General features: G+C 45.5%; 1 protein-coding gene and 1 long non-coding RNA gene across 13 annotated transcripts in view; one reads left to right on the forward strand and one right to left on the reverse strand.

Moving 5' to 3' along the window:
* Positions 1-21493, reverse strand: part of ZNF827 (zinc finger protein 827) — a 166972-nt gene that overhangs the window by 71226 nt on the left and 74253 nt on the right. For all 11 annotated transcript variants that reach the window (XR_004283148.1, XR_004283147.1, XM_032332416.1 and 8 more), the window contains exons 6-7: positions 4989-5228; positions 2562-2619 (exon numbers count right to left, since the gene is read on the reverse strand). Coding sequence is in view for 9 of the 11 variants with exons in the window: in XM_032332416.1 (XP_032188307.1) it covers positions 2562-2619; positions 4989-5228 (298 nt within the window). In the remaining 2 variants the exon portion in view is untranslated. The remainder of the gene's footprint in view (positions 1-2561; positions 2620-4988; positions 5229-21493) is intronic.
* LOC116584311 lies at positions 11898-19191 on the forward strand. 2 transcript variants are annotated; one of them, XR_004283151.1, is made up of 3 exons: positions 11898-12059; positions 15684-15765; positions 18047-19191. It is a non-coding gene; the product is annotated as an uncharacterized LOC116584311 (long non-coding RNA). The 2 variants fall into 2 exon arrangements; XR_004283152.1 differs by having other exon boundaries at positions 18407-19191.

Here is a 21493-nt window from a genome sequence, read left to right on the forward strand (position 1 = left end):
CCTGTCCCTGCCATCAGTTAATTGAGGTTAAGGAGGATTTCTTGGCACAAAGACACTTGATTCTATTCTGCCCCAAGTAATGAGGTGAGAAGGTAAAAAAGATATCTGTTTGAGGAGAGTCTAACTGAACAGGTTCCTACTCAAAGGAATAAAAACACACCAAGGATTCTATAAAAGGAGAATAAACCCAGAATTCTGTAACACTGCTTGATGAACGCTTACCATGTTGGGGGCTCTCGGCAAGCACCTCTTCCTCTGCTTTGGGCAAAAGATCTGATTTGGATTTCTTCTTACTCATACTCTCCCAGCAAGAGAAGAATTTAAAGATTGCCTCATTTTTGCCAAATGGCTAAAAAAAATTCTCTTCTATCCTATAATTATGCTCTAGCTCTAGCCAAGGCAATTTAGGCTGTGAGATGCATTTCACTCATTTGGGGCTAGTTCAAACCTCCTCTTAGTCTTCCCAGAGAACACCTGAAAAGCATAAAATAACATGCCTTTGCAGCATACCTTTCTGTTATGTACATATTATGATGGGATCTTAAAGATCTAGCAGAAAGCCCACAGGGGGTGCTGGCGGGTCCTGCCCAGAGCTCCTGTACTTCATTACTGGGCTCCCCACGAGAGAGAGCAAGCGATCGAGCGAGCAAGTGGCTGGCCGTGCTGGCTGTGAACGGCGAGGGGGAACTGCCTTCACCCTTGGAGCCTCTGCAACGAAGAGGTTCCATATCCCCTGCTGGAGGTGACCCGACGCTAGAGAACAGCGCGGAGGTCCAAAGAGCTGGCCCCCTTGCCTCCAGGCAGGCTTTACCCTGTGGTGCAATTCATGCTCCAGAATTCTCTGTGGGATCAAGCCAAAGCTGGAACCCAGCGAAAACTACACCCTTGCTCCACGATGTCCCCTTCCCTCACCCGCCACCTTCATTTCCCAGCAGGGTCCCCTGAGAGCAGTCCCTCAATAGTCCCTTCCCGGGAATCCTTGTCTCGGGCTCAGCTTCTAAGGAACCTGACCCGTGACACTTCAACAAATCTATGGAAGCAATTAAAACGATGATTGGTTATTTTTAGTCTGCTGTCTTTCATTGTCTCCCAATCAGGACGGCTTCATGGGTTTACAGCCATGGCCGCAAGCAGAGATACTGAACAGTCTTAAGATGACATGTGGAAGGTCCACTGGAATCTGCACCAGGTAACATCTCCTATTCGGGCATCCAACTTAATAGACAAGTAGCCCTCCCAGCCCCCTGACCTATTTCCCTAAACAATGTGCAGCCCAGATTGAAAGACCCATTTTACAACTGTGTACTTAATACACATAGACAAGGCTATGCCCCTCTTCTGTTTCGTTACAGCAGGTTTCGTTTTCCTGGTACCATATAAACTTCATGTGAGGCCAGCTGGCTCTGTTCTAACTACTGTTTGACATCTGATATCCCTAAATTCCAATTCATAGAATTAAAAAGGAAAAAACAACTCAGGTTAAGGTTCAGATGAGCACATGCCTGATGATGCTCTGAGGTCGACTCATACCACCTCAAAAGAGAAAAACATCATTTATCTTTTGTTGCAAGAACTAAAAACACCAAACCAGTCAACTGTTCCCATCAGGAAGAATCTACGTTTGCTCGTGAAAGCTTAGTTCCTTGACTGAAAGCCTTCTTGGGAGCGCACATCTCATTCTCCCTGTTCCTATTTCATCTGGTAAAGCCCACCTCTGAGGTTAACCCAGGGACTGGAGAGGCGGGGGTCTGAGGGTGGGGGACGGTCCTTAAAAGCTAGAGCTCCTCTCTCCCCTGAGGTTCCTTTCTCGCAGTGGTGGGGTATGCGCTAGTGGAGCACAGCTGGGGTCGGGATGGCCTTTCAGGCTGGGGAAGAGTGGTGGCGCGGCTGGTCCTCCTCCCTCCATCTGGCTAACGGAGGGGCAGCCCACCTTGGCGGACCTCCTCAAACTGCCTTTGGCAAATGCACAGCATCCTTATCTACAGCTGTTAATGACAAAGGTCTTCCTGCAGCCTTTTTGAAGCATTTTCTCTCACTTGAAAATGTTCTCCCCTCCTAACAATGCTGTGAGGTAAAAAGCTGGGGTATCCTTGGTGACCAGTGATCTGTTCACACCTGTGGAGCTACTGAGGAGCCCACCTTGGTCTCCTGACTGGGTGAAGCCTTCCTGAGATACGGACCCAGCCCCCCGATCCTAGCTGTGCCACCCGCTTAAACTCCCAAGTCAAAAAACTTCTGCAAAGAGAGTAATAATATGACCTACTTCACAAAACTATTATAAGGAGTAAAACAAAAACAAAAACAAAAACACCTGGAAAATTCTCCAGCCAAGTTAACAGCTATTAGATGTTTGATAAATATTAGTGGTCTTCCCCCTTGGCGCGGTTGCTTTCTGTATTATTTCCACAAAATTTCTAACACAAACTGGGGGCAAAAGGCATGACTCCTTTGAACCCAGCGGGAGAAAAGAGTTCGGGGAACAATGCACCACGCGTGATCGGGGCCTGATGGCCCACACAGGGGGTGCTCTGAGGGGACCCCCCTTCCCAAAAATGGCTTACCTGGTGGTCGTCCGAATGGTGTTTTCTTTTGTGTGATTGTGCTCTTTGCTCACTTTTTCTGTAAGAAGAAAGAATGAAACATCCCTTGTAGGTTGTTCTTACTCAATTTGAGTCTCTAAGGCTTAAACAGAAACTCCCTCAACGTTTCTTTTTCTCTTTTGTGGTTTTCTTTTGGTTTCCTTTGTAAATATTCAAACCCTCCCTGTCTTATTCATAAAGACAATCATTAAAAGCATATAGACAGCATCCACAAAAATATCTTAGTAAAAACCAATCAAAGGGAAACAGTCACTGACAAATTTCAAGTGTGTTGTCTGATTTTAATGAGGCCTTAATAAGCATACATACACACGGAGAGATGCGCACCAGAACCCGTTATTCCTACTACATGTTTCCCCAACTGAAAATTTCTGCTTTCCTCTGATTCAGCATGAAAATTGCAGTTGTTGCAACTGTTCCGCTTCTGACTTTGATGACAACCTTTAAGCATTCTGTATTGTCAGGCCCCTTTGTGCGAGGGGATATAAAAACAGCCATAAGACCTCTGGGTTCTGCAGCCATCGAGCGCTTATTCTGATAAATGTCACCAGGGACAAAAAAATATCATTAGACAAGCAGAGGTAAACCCTCCCTTTTCTGTCTTGAGGTCTGTATCTACCAGCTGTCAGGAATTATTTAATTAGCTTTCAAGAACACTAGAGTTGAACTCCGGCCTTCCCAATCCAGTTCAAATGGGAGGATTCTGCCCTGACTGTCACAGCCCTCAACGGCTTCAGCAAGCAGAGAAAACCTGGCCAGCTTGACGAGGGTTTCGGGTTTCCATGGCAGAGCAAATAAAAAATCCTGATCTTAGGGATTTTTGAACAAATTAAAACAGATAATTTGGAAAAACGAAAGACTTACAACATCCACCCAATACTTGTAACACTAGGCTGAAACGGCTACGCGCAAGTTGGTGTGGACGGTCGCTTTCTGTGCACTAGACAATGACAACAAGGCTGGATTTGGATTCAGAGGCAGTATTCTTTCAGAGAGCAGGAAATCGGGGCTAAAAGACTTGCTTGAGGTCACCCAGGCAGTAAGTGACAGTGGCCAGGTGAGAACTCTCAGACACAAAGTTTGTCACTGATAGCAGACAGTGATAATGTACCGGGAGAGACAGAGACTTTCTGAAAAGAACCACACACTGGCCTCACTTTTGCAAATTGTAACTGCTAAGTCCTTTTCAAAGTTATATTGTTTCTAGATATGCTTTCAGCTTGTTTAAAAAAAAAAGAAAAGAAAAGCACCTGTAGGATTTGGAGCTCTGGGGAGCTTGGGACAATCCACGTGTCCTGTGAAGTTTATGGAATTAACTATTTCCATTACTGCAAGGCTTTGCACAAAGAACAATCCCTGTTTAAGAAGCAGGAGGCCACCATTTCCGGAACCAAACGATAGTTTCAAGCTCTGGCGCTGTGTCACCAGGCCAACAACAAGGTGAACTATCATGATGGTATGCAGATTCTAGCTTCTTCTCCCTGATATTTTTCTTAGCAGGGAAAGCAAGTGAATACTTAAATAATGAGGCATCTCGTGGTGTTTTGAATATGCTATCCGTAATGAAACATTCATAACAAACTCTACTGATGCATGAACTTCTATACACAGGCCAATGCTTGAGTGTGGACAAGCTCTGTGTATTTCAATGAATCTGAATCTTGTACGTGTCTGTATCTTCAATCTCAATCATGTTCAAATAATAACAGCATGTTAAATTTGTTCAGGACCAACACTATGCAGCTTGAAAGAGTTAACAAAGGTAACCAAGAGGACCATCAACTGTTCTATCAGGACACTTAGCTGAGCTGGTAATTCCTACACCTGTGAATTCCAAATATTCAAAGTAGAAACCGTCGGTTTATAGAAAAACGCTCTGCAAGGGGATAGCTGGAAAGAGTCCTCACATTTTCATCTACTCCCTTTACTTGATTTTTTTTTTGTTTTTGTTTTTGGCAAGATACAGTACAATCTTAATTCAAACCGCACTAATTTGGAATTCATGGTAATTCAGTCACTGTTGGAGTAAATTGAAGTTTATCTTTTGAACACTTGGGAAAAAAAAAAAAACAAGAGGCTGTTAATCAGATCAACTGCCTAAGCAAAAGTCGAGGTGAGATGTTTAGCCTAGTCAACAGGGATCATTTGCACGGAACTGAATAGAGTTCTAATTTCAAGTGATTCTTAACTATTTATTAAAGAAAGTTTGGCAGGAGTTCCACTTGGCAACATTTTATTAACTGTTAGTTTGAGTGGCAGTATGCATGTTAAAGTAACAAAATTGATTTCTGCCTGAGAAATTCTATAATGCGGGTGTTTTTACTTTGTTAGAGTGGCTTTCCTTCCAATTATTCCCAATTATTGACATTTTTCTGCACAGAAATGTACCTGACAGTTGAAAGAGAAGCTCGGAAGCCATCTTCACAGAGATGTCCTGACTGAAGAGGTTTCTCTCTGGGGGCACTCTGCCCTCTGGCATCTTCTGTAAGGGTTCGGTTTTCTCTCGCCCGATTAAAGTGCTATAGCCAACATTCCGGCTGGGTGATACCGAGACATGCGAGTCCTGGATGTCGACCTCCATGGGCTCCTCTTTAATCTTCACCATCTGAGTCTCCTTGTAGCTCTCCGCTGCAAGCAGGTGAAGGAGGAGAAACCAGAACACCACGGTTTTAAAATTCTGAACCAAACCCAGTTTCTTTTCTTTTTTTTTCTCCTAAGATTTTATTTATTTATTTGACAGATAGAGATCACAAGTAGGCAGAGAGGCAGGCAGAGAGAGAGGAGGAAGCACGGTCCCTGCTGAGCAGAGAGCCCTATGCAGGGCTCGATCCCAGGACCCTGGGATCATGACCTGAGCTGAAGGCAGAGGCCTTAACCCACTGAGCCACCCAGGCGCCCCATCAAACCCAGTTCCTAATCACAGAGAGAACCACTGGGATTGTTTCTGGGAGCAGGTGAGACAAGCACCACAGCACATGACATACAGACCGAAAAACTGCTAGTTCAGCCCACCTGGTTTCCTGAAAATGTAGGGAACGGAAGCCCAGAGAGAGTAAGTGGCTTGCCCAAGGTCACACCTGCACCCGCAGAACCAGGCCCAGCCAGGTCTCCGAATCCAGCACTCGGGGTCCGGTGACCAGGGTCTCCCGGCCACACCCCCATGTGCTCCATCCTCCCTGCTACGCTGCTTCCAGAAGTAACAGAGAACATGGTGAACGTCTGTCCCTGTTTCAGGACTTGCTCATTTCAGCGAACCCAATCAAAGCGAACATTTTACTATGACAATTGCCTCCCTTTATTTTTAAAGCCCTGACCAGTTTTTTTTTTCTCTCTCTCTCTTCTAGGGCACCGAAATTAATAAAGGGTAAACAGGGTCGATTCAACTGAGACATTCATACCTTGCTGGGAGCTAGTAATCCTCAAGACCACCTAGGAAGTTAATTGCAGCCCAAGGACCAACACTTAGAAAAACAGCAATCTTACAGGTTATAATAATGGTTCAATTTACTGACTGCTTTTGCTTTAGGTGTGACTATTAGATGTTTGATCTTTAGTCGGAAACACATATTCGCCTTGCCAAGTCGGACTGTTTTTATGTCCATGCATTCTGTAGTGCTAATGACAGAGCCTCTTTGAAACAAGGTGGGGCACTTAGCCCAGCCATTAATTTGGGCCACTTTGAAATGAGCACACTTTCAAATCAATAAGCATTTATTAGTAACTATAGTATACTCAGCATTCTGGGAAAGAAAAAAAGAGGACATAAAATAGTGGGTTGAGGGGTGACCCCTCAAATTCTGCCTATGTCCTAACCCCAGGAACATGTGAATGTCACCTTATTTGGAAAAAATGTATTTGCAGATGTGATTCAGTTAAGGATCTCAAGATGAGATCATTCTAGATTACCCAGGTAAGCCCGAAAACCAATAATAAGTGTCCCTCAAATAGGAAGATAAGGAAGAGACACAGGAAGGGCACGTGAAAACAGAGACAGTGCTCTGGACTGAATATGTGTTCCACCCTCTGCCCCAAAATTAATACAGTGAAACTCCATGCCCAGTGTGATAGTATTTGAGGTGATTAGTCATGAGGATGGAGCCCTCATGTACATATTAGTGGCCCTACAAAACAAAAGACCCCAGAGAGTGCCCAGACAGCAAATGTGTGGGCTCTTTGATTTCAGACTTGCCAGCCTTCAGATCTGTGAGAAATACATTTTTGTCATTAATAAGCCACCCAGTCAATGGATTCTCTTAATAGCACAATGATGGGAGCAAGACAAGAAATTAGAGTCATGGTGGCCACAAGTTAAGGGGTCTCCCGGCCACACCCCCATGTGTGAGCCACCAGAAACTGGGAGAGGTAAGGAAAGGGGCTCCCCTAGAACCTTCGGATTTTGGACTTCTGGCCTCCAGGCTGCAAGGGAATACATTTCTGTTGTTTTAGGTTACAAAGTTTGTGGCAATTTGTGATGGATGGATGGATATAGCAAGAAGCAGCAGTGGGAAGCAGGCGGGACAGATGTGAAAGGGGAACCTCCCTGCTGTAAGGTGGACGGCTAGAGAAAATGACACGTTCCTTACAAAGCACGAGACAGGGTGAAAGCCAAGTACATGTGCCGTTTATTGAGTTGTAGTAAAGAAGACGGAAGAGCACTTCCAATTGAATAATTACAATTAATATAGTGTTGTCCATAAAGGCTACGTAAGAAGTGGGCTAATTGTTCTTTTCTCCTTCCCGACATGTTACACATGGTTTTCAGAGTAAATGACTTGTTTTTTTTGTCAGCAACTAAATTGCCAAGCAACTGTTATATTTAATTTAGAGCCCTTCCCCCTTTCCCAACTCCTGCCGAGCTGTGGTTTCTCGGTGTATCTGTGAGGCTCACAAAAACCAAGTTGATTCAATCATGCTTAAAAGAAAAGACAGAAAAGAAAAGAATCTGAAGCTTCCAAAGTCACACGCCTAGCTTCTTTGCCTCGGTCTGCAGTCCACCTGACTGTTTCGGGAGTATGAACTGCATCCCTTACCACGTCTTAAGGATCTGATGACCTGATAGTCACCACGACCTCTAGCCACCTCACCCATAGGTGCAGTCACAACGCACACCTCCCTCTCTGCACTCCCCCAAAGTACGTAATGTTTGGAAAATAAACAGTGGGGTCAGTGACACAGGTATGTAATGATGTCTCTGAACCCTGCAAGTCATTCCAAGGCTTGAAGACAAACACAAAAATATACTAGAAAGTGAGTCACTTAATTCCACAAAAATCTCAATGCTACGAAGAGCAAAGCTAGAAAGAAGCTCCAGGATCTTACTCTTTTTCCATCTCCTTTCCCCAGCTTTGCCCCTGGGTTAAAAAATCATCTGGCTACGGGTACCACTGGCTTAAATGGTATCAGGTTTTGAAAGCTTCTTGGGATAACTTCAAGTATGATTTACATGAAGGGCTTTCTGCCCTTTCTTACGACAACTCTTGACCTTCCACGAATGCACAAAAGACTGATTAATGGTAAAAACCTCTAGCATTTTTAATCCACCTGATAGACTCCAGACTCAAAGAGTGCTCAAGCTGACATCTCTCAATGGGCAAGTGAGACATAATATAAGAAATATATAAGAAAAGATTTGCCAACTGTTCTCTTGCCCTTTTTTGTTGTTGTTGTTGTTGTTGTTTTTAAAGCAGGGATTCTTAACCTCAGCCCTGCTGACATCTGGGCCCAGATCCTTCTTTACTTGGGGAGGCTGTGCAGTGTGTTGTAGGATGGTTGGCAACATCTCCGGTTTCCACCTACTGGGTTTCAGTAGCACTCATCCTCCAGCTGTGACAACCATGAATAACTCCAGATGTTGCCAATATTCGCTGGGGGCAAAATCTCCCAACGGAAAACCCCCGCTGTAGAGTTTTTGCCACACTTCGGTGTTCAACCCCCTTTTCCCAAATTTAATCAGAACCCAAGGCAAATAAGAAAGAAGAGCTCCTCTTTAGCTTAACCCCCCCCCACCCCCATATTAATCACCATCTCAGCCTGGTGCCTTGGACAGGCTGGCCTAGGAGGCAGGAGACAGGCTGATTTAGGAACAGATCCTAAGTCGGCCAGAGATCCTATGGGTCCTCTCTCGCCTTTGCCTAAGGTGTCCTGACAACACAGTGGTTGAATTAATCTTTTTAGTCAATCTTTACTCACTTGACTTCCACACCCAGGGACATGTCTATTATCCAGGGTCTACCCTTTCCCATCACCTTCCTTCTCACACATATCATGAAGCCTTTTAGAATCTCTTCCTAAAATAACAGGACAAATACTAACTTTACCCCAAGTGGCCTATACTGTTATTCTGAGAAAAAAACTGGCCAGTGGAAAAAGATGAGAGACAGTGTTAACAGTAAGGTAATGTGTGGGAGGTGGGTTGTAGGTGACTGTTTATTACAATGCTCATTTGTATCTTGTAATTTTTCTCTGATCAATACAGATATTCCACCATTTACTTACATTTTTAGAAAATAAAAAATGACTACATATGCCCATAAAAAAGATGATTATTTCCTCTTTTAGAAGCATTTAGAACACTGTGTATGTTCCTGGTGGCATTGCAAGAGTGGGTTTGCAAATCAGATAAGTCCGATTCAAACTTGCTTGGCAACCGCAGGGGAAAAAGCCATGAGAATTTCATAATACGGTCTTTTCTACTTTCACAAACACAGTACACGTAAGTAATGATCAATTAGTATTATTTCATTCATCAGTCATTTGGTCATCGCACCATTTGAAAAATGTCTACTAGGTACTATGTGCTATGTACTGTGTCTACTAGGTACAATGTACTATGTGCTATGTACTGTGTCTACTAGGTACTATGTACTGTGTCTACTAGGTACTATGTACTATGATGAAGGAAATGTGGGAAACAGAAGCAAAGACGACATGGCTCTTGCCCTCAAGTACTTTAAATCTACATGAGTGATCAGACAAGTATGAACAGCCCTCTAGTAAAAGAGTTAAATTAAAATGCAGTGTGGGAAGAGGAGTCAAGGGAGACCGGGAACCCAAGCACAAGGGTGGAATTGTACTCTGCCTGGGGTGTTTGGGGGAATATCATGTTGGCGGTGTTGGCTGGAGGGCCCGAATCGAGAGATGGAAATGGCACCCTGAGTAAGCGAGACTCACGAGGTATAAACATAAAAGCAGCTCGACTTCTGACTTCCACTGTCTCATTAAGCCTGCCCTGTAGGAAGAGTTCCTTTCCTGTCCCTGGCTGAAAACTCAGGCCCCATAACCTGATTAATTCTTTGATAATACAAAGCCTTACAGTTCTCTAAACAGCAAAATGGTCTTGATTCAGAATCCAGAAGTTCTAATCCATTTGTCAGTTTACAGTTCCACCTCCTGAGAGGGGAGTCCTTGCCCCTCCCTGGAAGGATCTCCAAGGAGCCTTTTGTGGGGGAGGGAATCACATCAGCTCTTCTCCCTCTCTTGTTGCCTTCTCCCCAGCACACTAGGTATCTTTCCAGATCCTAGAAAAGACTAAAGGAGAAGCGGGGGAGAGAGGATGGAAAGCTCTTTGCCATCCCATTCTAGAACGGTTTCACCCTATTTAGACCAGCAGGTGTTTCTCTCATGGGATTCAAGGGTGGGCTCTTCAGAGACCTATAGCTTTTTTTTTTTTAATAGATTTTATTTATTTATTTGACAGAGAGAGACCACAAGTAGGCAGAGAGGCAGGCAGAGGGAGGAAGGGAACCACCCACTGAGCAGAGAGCCCGATTCGGGGCTCGATCCCAGGTCCCTGGGATCATGACCTGAGCCGAAGGCAGAGGCTTTAACCCACTGAGCCTCTCAGGCGCCCCGAGGCCTATAGCTTTGAAGTGATCTTTCCCCTAAAGATCCCTTTATGTGGCTGAACTCCCTCTTGTCTGTGGTCCCTTATTCCCTCCATGAATCCACCTGTCCATCCCATTTTGTCATTGTGCAACTACCAATGGTCTAGGCGGCCCCACCGGAAGGCACTGAAGGCCATACCCAGGCCAGCCCTTCCGGGTGAAAATGGTCTACACTGAGGCCAGGGTTGACAGCTGCCTCTGTACTTGATAGGACAAAGAGCGCCAGCTCAGTCGCCGGCCCCTCCCCCTCCACACAGCAGCATCTCTCATGCACGCAGTCCCCAAAGCAGCTGGCCATTTCCCACCCTCTAGCTTTCCCAAGGCAGACACGGGGTGGGTGCCAGTGCACAAGGCTCCCCACCTGAGGACCACACATGACAAACGCCCCCGGGGGGTGTCCCTTAAGCTGTGCTCTCTAGATCTGGAGTGAGGCCGGTACCCCTTCTTCCCTCATCCCCGCCACCCTGCAGTGTGGGGAGCACTGCACAGGGGTCTCCAAGATCCTCTCACCTGCACCTTCGATGGCGACTCTACGTTTATACTGTCAGTTCGGCCAAGAGGTCCAAGAGTAGGGTGTGTGGTAAAATTTACCACTTGAGTTATTTTTGAGTGTCCAGTTCAGTGGCATTAAGTACATGCACACTGTAGTACCATCATCCCCATCCACCTCCAGAAGTTTTCATCGTCGCTACTCCTTCAACACTAACTCCCCATTCCTCTTCTTCCCCCCCAATCGTGGGACTACCACAGCAACCACCTTTCTGTTTTCTGACTCCAGGACAGAGTTTCCGTCCTCTCTCCTCCCCTTCCCTCCCTCACCCCTCTCCTTTTCCCTTCCCTTTCTTCCTCTTCCTCCCTCCTGGCTTCCTTCCTTCCTCCTTCCTGTCCCCCCACCACCTCCTTCCTGTCCCCCCCACCTCCTTCCTGTCCCCCCCACCTCCTTCCTGTCCCCCTCCACCTCCTTCCTGTCCCCTCCCACCTCCTTCCTGTCCCCCCACCACCTCCTTCCTGTCCCCCCACCTCCTTCCTGTCCCCCCACCTCCTTCCTGTCCCCCCCACCTCCTTCCTGTCCCCCTCCACCTCCTTCCTGTCCCCTCCCACCTCCTTCCTGTCCCCCCACCACCTCCTTCCTGTCCCCCCCACCTCCTTCCTGTCCCCCCCACCTCCTTCCTGTCCCCCCCACCTCCTTCCTGTCCCCCTCCACCTCCTTCCTGTCCCCCCACCACCTCCTTCCTGTCCCCCCCCACCTCCTTCCTGTCCCCTCCCACCTCCTTCCTGTCCCTCCCCCCACCTCCTTCCTGTCCCCCCCCACCTCCTTCCTGTCTCCCCCCACCTCCTCCATCCCATCCCTTCCCCTTCCTTCTTCCCCTTCTTTCCCCCCTTCCCTCCCTCCCCTGCTGCCCCACCCTACCTTTCTTTCCTTCTCTCCTCATCCCCCCTCCCCCTCTCCCTCCCTTTCCTTCTCTTCCCTTAAAACCCTTCACACTGGAACCTCGGTGCTGAAGCCAACGCCTCTACTGAACAACCCTTTAACAAAGACCGTCATACTATACTCCAGAGAAATAAAACTGGAGAGGTAGGTAGGGGCAGAACGTGGCATCTTCGGCGGGCCCCCCCTCCCCCCGGAAGCCCAGACGGAATGGGGGCGAGCGAGGAGCAAAGCGTTTGGGAGGTTTGCCCAGGGGAGGAGCGCGATCAGGTTGCACTTCAGAAGGCCAGCCTGGCAGGGGCACTTGGAAGGCCCAGGAGGAAGTGGAAATGGGGGCAGTTGTCAGGAGCTTAGTGTGGTAATCCAAGCAAGGAGACGCTGAGGGCCTGAACGAAAGGTCAGGGGGATGGAAAAGATTCACAGGATATTCTAGAGGTTGAATGGGGAGGAACTGGAAGTGCCTGGCTAGGAGTCTGAAGGAAGAATGAAGAGACCGATGTGAGAGGAATTACGAAGAACGTGTGTGCACGGCCAGGGGTAGCGTGATGAAAAAAATAATTCCATGACTGCTAAAAGCCTTGAGGTTTGGGAGACGCTCTCAACAGGAGTAGGAAAAACAGAAAAGTCGGGTGGTGGAGAAATAACGGAGGGCGGGGCGTTTTCAGGTCTGTTTTGGCTAAATACTTAAATTTCCTGCAGGAAGTGGAGGGCAGGATGGCTGTGGGCAGCAAGAGGGGAGTCACCGGTGACACACAGACCGCGGGCATCCGACTCCAGAGAACGCGGTGAGATCCCAGGCAAGGGGAGTAGAAAGCAGCGGATGGGGCGGCACTGGGACCTCTACTCTTTGATGGGAGGAGGAAGAAAGAGTGAGGGAAAGAGGAGGCAAGGGAGCGGCCCAGCGCGGGGTTTCATGGAAACCCAGACAGAAGGACAGAGACACCCCAGATACCTTCATGAGAGCCTCGTGCTTCTAGCCTGCAGGCCTGTCGCAGGGGCCCACCGCATTCCTGCCCTGGGGCTCCTGCACCCTTGGATGATTTCTTCCCTTAGTTTCTGTCCCCTGTAAAGCCGCAGCCCCCCACCATCCCTCCGCACACCTGCAGATACCTCTGCGTGCGGCGATACACAATGTTCCAGTCGCCTCCACGTGCCATGCTCCCATGCTCTTCCTCCCCCTATCCCCTTCCGAAACACCCCAGTAACGTGCTGTTCAGATTTCAAAAGTACACTTGGCCTTTGAACCACATGGGGGTCGGGAGTGGTGAGCCCTCCTCCCCCCACACAGTTGAAAATTCACATGTAACCTCTAACTCCCCAAAAACTGAACTACTCATAGCCTGCTGCTGACCAGAAGCCTGACGGATCACGTACAGCCAATGAGCACATATTGTGTTCGTTGTATGTCTCATAAACAGTGTTCTTACGATAAAGTAAGCTAGAGAAAACAGAATGTCAGAAGATCATAAGGAAGAGACATTTAAGGCACTGTACTGTAATTATAAAAAAAAAAAATCCATGTATACGTGGATCCGTGTAGAAGCGGCCAGTACGATTCCAACCCGTGTTGTTCAAGGGTCATCTGTATTCAGGCGTTCCCTCTGTGAGCAGCATTCCTTTATCGGTGTCCAGGGACCCTCTCTCTCCCCACTCTCCCCTAGCTCCTTTGGCCTCTAGATCATTTGGCCCCTGAAAATCCTGGAGCGAGCTGCCACCATGATTCGCCAAGTGGGTTTCCCCTCTGCACTGAACTCTCGGGGGTGAGCGAGAGTCTAACTCATCTTTCACTCCCGAGATGTTGCACAGGCCTGGCACATTCGATATTCTTACTGTGTATCTGTCACCTGCATCCCCTGAAGCACAGCCCACAGCATGTGACGCTATTCTCTGTCTCTTGACTTGGGTCTGCCTAGTGCTATGAACTCATACATGCTATGAACTTAGAAATAAAACAGGAGGGGCACCTGGCAGCTCAGTCAGTTAAGCATCTGCCTTCGGCTCAGGTCATGATCTCAGGGTCCTGGGATCGGGCCCGCATCTGGCTCCCTGTTCAGCAGGGAACCTGCTTCTCCCTCTCTCTAAACCTTCCCCTACTCTTTCTCTCTCTGTCAAATAATAATAATAAAAAAAAAAATCTTTAAAAAAAAAACCCAAAATATGAAAAGATAAAACATTGACAATAGCACTGAAATGGACAATGAAAATTGACCCTTCTCTCTCCAGGTGGCTCACGAACACGATCTCGAACTAGCATTTTAGAGTCATAGGAAGCTTGAAAGAATGTGTGTAGAAGCAACGCCAATGACGTGTTGTGGGAACAGTACACTTTGTAGAGTGATATTTGTGTCAATTCAGTAAATTAATAATCTTTCATCTCCAACGGGCCATCCTCAAAGATACGGGGGTTCTCACTGGTCCTACAAACACGGTCCAGATATGAAACCCGATTCCAGTACATGGCGGGTTTATTACTGACACTCTGTGAACAATAGCCCAGGGCAATGGGACCAGGTGATGGGAAAGGAACAACCAGGGACAGGAAACGAGCTCACACGGCGGCACCCTATCGCAGGGCCTAGCACCCCCTGGCATCTGATAAAGGTGCCCGCTCTCTGCCTTTGCTTTCTCTTGCTTGACTCTGCCCTTGCCAAAAGCAAAATGGCTAAAGAGTCGACCTGTGTTTCCTTGGTCACTCAGGGAAAGACGGAGCCCCAGGCCTCCCTGAGCAGAGGCGCGGATTGAGGTCAAAATGGAAATGTTAATCCACAGAAGTTTGACACCAGCCGCTGGACTCTCTCTCCTCAGACAGAAGCAAAGTGGGGGTGAGGTGGCCTTGGCCCGGCCTTCCCCTGTGACCGGAGCTGGGTCCCCGGTGATGAGAAGAGAAGCTAGCCTTGTTCTTTTTTTTTTTTTTTTTTAAAGATTTTATTTATTTATTTGACAGAGAGATCACAAGTAGGCAGAGAGGCAGGCAGAGAGAGAGGGGGAAGCAGGCTCCCTGCTGAGCAGAGAGCCCGATGTGGGACTCGATCCCAGGACCCTGAGATCATGACCTGAGCTGAAGGCAGAGGTTTTCACCCACTGAGCCACCCAGGTGCCCCAGCCCTGTTCTTTATATGGAAACAAAGAACCTGAGTCTCACACGCTGAATGGTATCTTCCTCTCCTCTCCTCTAGCCTACCCTGTCTCTGGAAAGTACTGATCGCATGGAACATGAGCACCCGCAGCCTGACACAACCTTCCCTTCTTTAGGGGACTGGATCAGTGCAGGCTTGGTGTAGGGAAGCTCATCTTCAGTTTCTTTTTTCTCCATGCCGTGGCTCTTGGTTCCTTTCCAGGATGCCTAGAGCGCAGGGAGCCTCGGCAGGGAGAAGCTCCCCTTTCCTGTTCCGAGGAACGAAACCCAAGGCTCTGACTTTTCCACGGGTGCTGCCACACCCCAGAGAGAGGCAACATACTCTGAGCAGCCTCCTCCGCTCCCTATGGACTCACTGCTCCTCTGCTCCTGGGGAAACCAAGAGCAAATGTTCACTGTGAAACAAAGCAGTGGGGCAGCAGGTTTTTCTCTGGTTCTTCTGATAATACACAAGAACCTTCCAGAACAGAAAAGCCCTACAGTGACCTACAGTGACCTGCAGTACACACACACACACACACACACACACACACACACACACTTTTGATTCCTAAAACAATTTCACAAACATTTGATCAGAATTGGCCTTTCGAATTGGCTCACCAAAACTCTGAGTTATTTCCCCTCTATCATAGGCAACCTGGCAACTCAGAAAGAAATCATAAACATCTGAAGATTCAGCTACGTGCTCTAGAAATCACAGTTCACCAGACAGAGGTAAATAGGGGGTCAACTTGGAAACAAACTTTTAAAAACCTACAGGGCACCTGGGTGGCTCATTCGGTTAAGCATCTGCCTTGGATTCAGGTCATGATCTTGAGGTCCTAGGATGGAGCCCTGCATCAGGCTCCCTGCTCAGCGGAAAGCCTGCTTCTCTCTCTCCCCTGCCCCTGCTCATGCTCTCTCTCTCTCTCTCTCTCTCTCAAATAAATAAATAAATAAATAAATAAACTATTTTTAAAAATAAAATAAAAACCTACAGTGAGGAGCACCAGGTGTTCCATCTGAATCTACAAGGAGCAGATATACCCCAAGTAATGGAACTTGAACTTTAAAGATAATGAAGAGTTAGTAAGCTCTGGACGTTCTCTTTCAGGGGTCCAAGGAACATTATTTTCCATCAGAGCAAAATACTTGAGGCTTTATCCTTCCGTTGATTTTTAAGCTTGCCTTCTCATCCTCCAGACCAGCAATCAATGCAACAGGCCCTTGCTGAGATAGCTCAAGTGGGCATTCGCTGGTGTTTTCAGATTGGCCACGAAACCGGGCCCTTGGATGCAGCACAAGTTTTGGACTCGATTCTGGGTCTGATGTTGCCTAGTGTTAGATGACACAAGAGGCACGCGTGACAAAAAGGAGGTCCCTCTGTGGTCATGCAGAAGATGATCACAGGTCAGATACGTCCATCACACGAAACAAATTCTGAAATCAGTTTCACGTGTGTCCAGTGAAAATCGAGAATGAAAATCCTTTGGTCACTGGAGGCTCCGGGAGGTCAGTTTCTCTGACCAGCAGATGATATGGAGCTGCTCTGTCATTATCTGTTGAACTCTGAGTGTCCCAGCGTTAATGTAAAACCCCCCCAATCATCTTGTTTTCTTTTCATTTGATGATTTCACTAGAAATTAGCTAAAGAGGTGCATTTAAACTGTATGTCCGCCATTTGGTAACATTCCAAATGATCTCATTTTTAAAAAATTAACCTATTTTTCATCTAATGTCCAGAATATACTTCGATTGTCTCACATTAAAGAAAGAAAGAAAGAAGGAAAGGGGGTCAATTAAAGTATCTGATCTAATCTTAAATCGACTTAATATTATTATTATCCTTTGCCATTTAATAAACCTAAGCCCTGTTCACCTCATCCGCAATGATTAATAGGTCTTTATATATCCTTCTATGAACCTGACTCCTGGCTGGGGGTGGCGGGGGAAGAGGGTGCATGCTTAGGTTTTAAACAGAATCCCTCCAAGACTCAGTAAAATTCCTGCCGACATGAAAATAACCAAAAAGCAAGGTCCAGCTCTGTCAAGCGATCAGCTGGCCACTGCATTGTGCACACTCAGGAGGGAGGACAGAGAGAGTCCCTAGAACCCAAAGACAGGAGGGAGCAAGTGAAGAGTTTTATTTCAACAGCAGAGAGTGTCCTAACTTTTTAAGTATTTTCCTTTAAAAGATAGTATCAGGGTATAAGTATATGCAGACAAGTTTTACACATTTTCCTTGGGTGGTGCTAAATATTACTGAATCATGCCTCCAAGTCTCTCTGCTGAGAAGACTTGATTACTTCTCTTCCATTGGTTGGTGTTTCCAGCAGGCAGGGAAAGGCTGGTAAGCGTGGTGCAGAGCGCAGAACATCCCATAACAGAATTACTAACCCAGGCACTAGCCAACTAGAGCAGGGCAGTGAGGTTTGGGTTGGGATAGACGGGGCGGGAAGAGAGCGCAGGACCTGTGCAGGAGAGGGCGCTGTTTTATTCCCTGTTGTGTCCCTAGGACCTAAAGCAAGTCTTAGAATATGGCAGGAGTTCAATAAATATTTGTTCGAAAAATGAATAAGTGAAAGAAAAAACAAACCAAAATGAGAAGAAAGAAGGAACACCATAAAGAAGAAATGGAAAGAGAGAGGAGAACTATAGGATAGAGTTCATTTAAACCCCGAAGAATTCTTTACATAATTGTGCCACAGATCAAATCCCTCATAGCCGATGATAAATGAACGTCTGCTTTCGCTAGGGCACTGTCCCTAGCTCCTTTCTTGCGGGAAGCCTTAGACTGGGCGTGAGACCATTTGACAGTGGAAAATGGTCCCTCTGGGCTCTTAATTCCCCTTGGTTCTTGGAGACATGAGTGCATGGGTATCCTCATGATGTATTCTGGCTGTGCTTCAACCTTCTCTTCCAAATGTTTTTGAAATCAAAGCTACTTACAAGTAGCAATAAATGACTCATTTGAATTTCCCTTCCTCACTCTGTTTCTGTGTCCTCTCCCATGCAGGTGCTGAAGAGCAGCAAAACAGCCAACCGGCGCCCACGGCGGGGTGGGGGGGGGGTGGGAGGGCAGAGGGGGGTCAGATTTGCTAACCCCAAATCTGACAACGAGGCCCTAACGCTTGGACACTCATTGCTACCGCACGATGAAGGTTTTAGCTCTGGATGTCTCCCGGAAAGCCAAGAAAGAGTCATATAGAAGGAGCGTTCTAACACAAACAATGTGTTAGGAGAATATATTTTAAACAGCCTTAAAATGGGATAAACAGGGCGCAAAGGCTTTAGCACAAGTAATTGAGAAGAGACCACCATCTGTCTCGGTTAAATTATCCTCCTACTCCCCAGTTTTCTTTTTTCTTTTCCACAGCTCTTTAAAACAAAGTGGAGGAGAAAAGGTATTATCTACATATTATCCAATATGTGAGCTAACTAAGCGTCGATGAATTCCATCTGAAGACGAGTACCAATAATCAAATGTGCAGAGTGAGGCAGGAGGATTCCGCTCTCAAGGTCTGCCCCAGAAATCCCTGCAGGCTCACTTTCATTCTCATTAGTCTTTGGGCTCTGCTGAGAGACTCTTTTCTTTCCTTCTTGACCAGAGGGCCTATGAACGTACATCTGGCTACTTGTACGTGGACCACAGGAGGCCTCCAGAAAGGCTCTCTCCATGAACACCCAGGAAGGCTCTCTCCATGAACGCCCCCACCCCCAAACCCTAGGAAGAATCTCTGGTAGCAACAGGAGGGAACTGTGTGTCTATGTTTAGGTAGGTTTATGGGGATAAGGACGGTAGGAGCAGGAAGTAAGGAAATGAGTTCATAATTCATTCTTTAAACAATGACCCTCACAACCTGATTTTGGCCCCAAGATGAAATGTGGTGGGTCACAACAATATTCTGTCACTTCCCCCCATCTCTCCAGCTGGGGAGAGAAGTGATCCAAGAATATGGCAAGTCCCAGGGAAACCAGGAAATGTGCTGGAATCCTGCTGCTGTCCCAAATTTAGAAAATAGGAAGTAAATCACCTCACAGCACAAACTCAGGATGGTCCAGACTTGGGAAAAGGAGAGACAGGGGTGGTGGAAATAGAATTATGAGGAAGGGAAGAACAAGACCCCTTCAGAAAGAATGTCGTTGGTTCTCGCATTCAGATAAAGCAAAAATGACCCTCTCAAACCTTTGTCTTCATAGAAGAGTAACAGAAGCCATAAGGCAGAAATAGAAACAAAGCCTGAAGTGAGTAGAAGGAAGGGCATAATAAAGATTAGAGCAGAAATGAATGAAATAGAGACTAAAAAACAAAACAAAACAAAACAACAGAAGAGGTCAATGAAACCAGGAGCTGATTCTTTGAAAAGATAAACAAAACTGATAAACCTTTAGCCAGATTCACCAAGAAAGAAGGAGGACTCTAATGAAATCAGAAATGCAGAGAAATAATAACTGACACTACAGAAATACGAAGGATTATAAGAGAATATTAGGAAAAGTTGTAAGCCAACAAATTGGATAACTTAGAAGAAATGGATAAATTTCTAGAAACCATCTAACCTTCTAAAACTAGATCAGGAAGGAATAGAAAACTTGGACAGACTGATTACTAGTAATGAAACTAAATCAGTAATCAAAAAACTTGTAACGAGCAAAAGTCCAGAACAAGATGGCTTCACAGGTGAATTCTACCAAACATTTAAAGAAGAGTTAAAACCTATTGTTCTCAAAATATTCCAAAATACAGAAGAGGAAGGAACACTTCCAAATTCATTCTACAAGGCCAGCATTACCCTGATACCAGAACCAGATAAAGACATTAGAAAAATAAAACTATAGGCCAATATCTTTGATGAACATATATGCAAAACTCTTCAAAAAATAGCAAACCAATTTTAACAAGGCATTCAAAGAACCATTTGCCATGATCAAGTGGGATTTGTTTCAAGGATGCAAGGGTGGTTCAATATTTGCAAATTAGTCAACGTGATACATCACATTTATAGGAGAAAAGATAAAAACCATATGATCATCTCAGTAGAAACAACAAACACATTTGACAAAGTACAATATCTATTCATGATCAAAGCTCTCAACAAAGCAGGTTTACAGGGAGCATATCTCAACAGAATAAAGGCCATACATAAAAACCCCACAGCCAACATCATACTCAATGGCGAAAAACTGACAGTTTTTCCTTTAAGATCAGAAATAAGACAGAGATGTCCACTTTTATTCAACACAGCACTAGAAGTCCTAGTCACAGCAATCAGACAACAAAAAAGAATAAAAGGCATTCATATCAGTGAGGAAGAAGTAATACTTTCACTATTTGCAGATGACATGATACTATATAAAGGAAACTCTAAAAACTCCACCTAAAAACTACTAGAACTGAAATATGAATTCAGTAAAGTCAAAGGCTACAAAATTAATATATAGGAATCCACTGCATTTCTATACACTCACAATGAAGTAGCAGAAAGAGAAATTAAGAAAACAATCCTCATTACAATTGTACAAAAATAATAAAATACCTAGAAATAACCCTAACCAAGGAGGCAAAAGACCTGCACTTAAAAAACTACAAAACACTGATGAAAGAAATTGAAGATGACAGAAAGAAATGGAAAGATATCCCACGCTTATAGATTAGAAGAAGAAATATTGTTAAAATGCCCATACTACCCAAAGCAATCTGCAGATTTAAGGCAATTCCTATCAAAATACCAATAATACTCTTCATATAACTAGAACAAATAATACTAAGATTTGTACAGAACCATAAAAGACTGAATAGTCAAAACAATATTGAGAAAGAAGAACAAAGCTGGAGGTATCCCAATTCCAGATTTCAAGAGATACTACAAAGCTGTAGTCATCAGAACAGTGTTGTATGGGCACAAGACCTCACATAGATCAAGAGAACAGGATCGAGATCCCGCAAAGAAACCCATGCTTATATGGTCAATTAAAGCAAAGGAGGCAAGAATGCACAGTGGGGAAAAGACAGTCTCTTCAACAAATGGTGTTGGGAAAACTGGACAGCTACATGCAAAAGAATGAAACAGAATCATTATTTTTTACACCACAGGCAAAAATAAACTCAAAATGGATTAAAAACCTAATATGATATCCAAAACCAAAAGCTCCTGGAAGAAGACATAAGCAGTAATTTCTTTAACAGTGGCCATAGAAACATTTTTCTAGATATGTCTGCTGAAGCAAAGGAAACCAAAGCAAAAGTAAACTACTGGGACTACATCAAAATGAAAAGTTTTGCACAGGGAAAAGAAACATCAACAAAACAATAAGGCAACCTACTGAATGAGAGAAAATATTTGCAAACAATATATCTAATGAGGGGTTACCATCCAAAATATATAAAGAACTTAACCCAATACCAAAAAAAATTAATAGTCCAATTAAAAATGGGCAGAAGACATGAATATTTTTCCAAAGA

Source organism: Mustela erminea, chromosome 2, assembly GCF_009829155.1.
Source record: "Mustela erminea isolate mMusErm1 chromosome 2, mMusErm1.Pri, whole genome shotgun sequence".
NCBI lineage: Eukaryota > Metazoa > Chordata > Mammalia > Carnivora > Mustelidae > Mustela > Mustela erminea.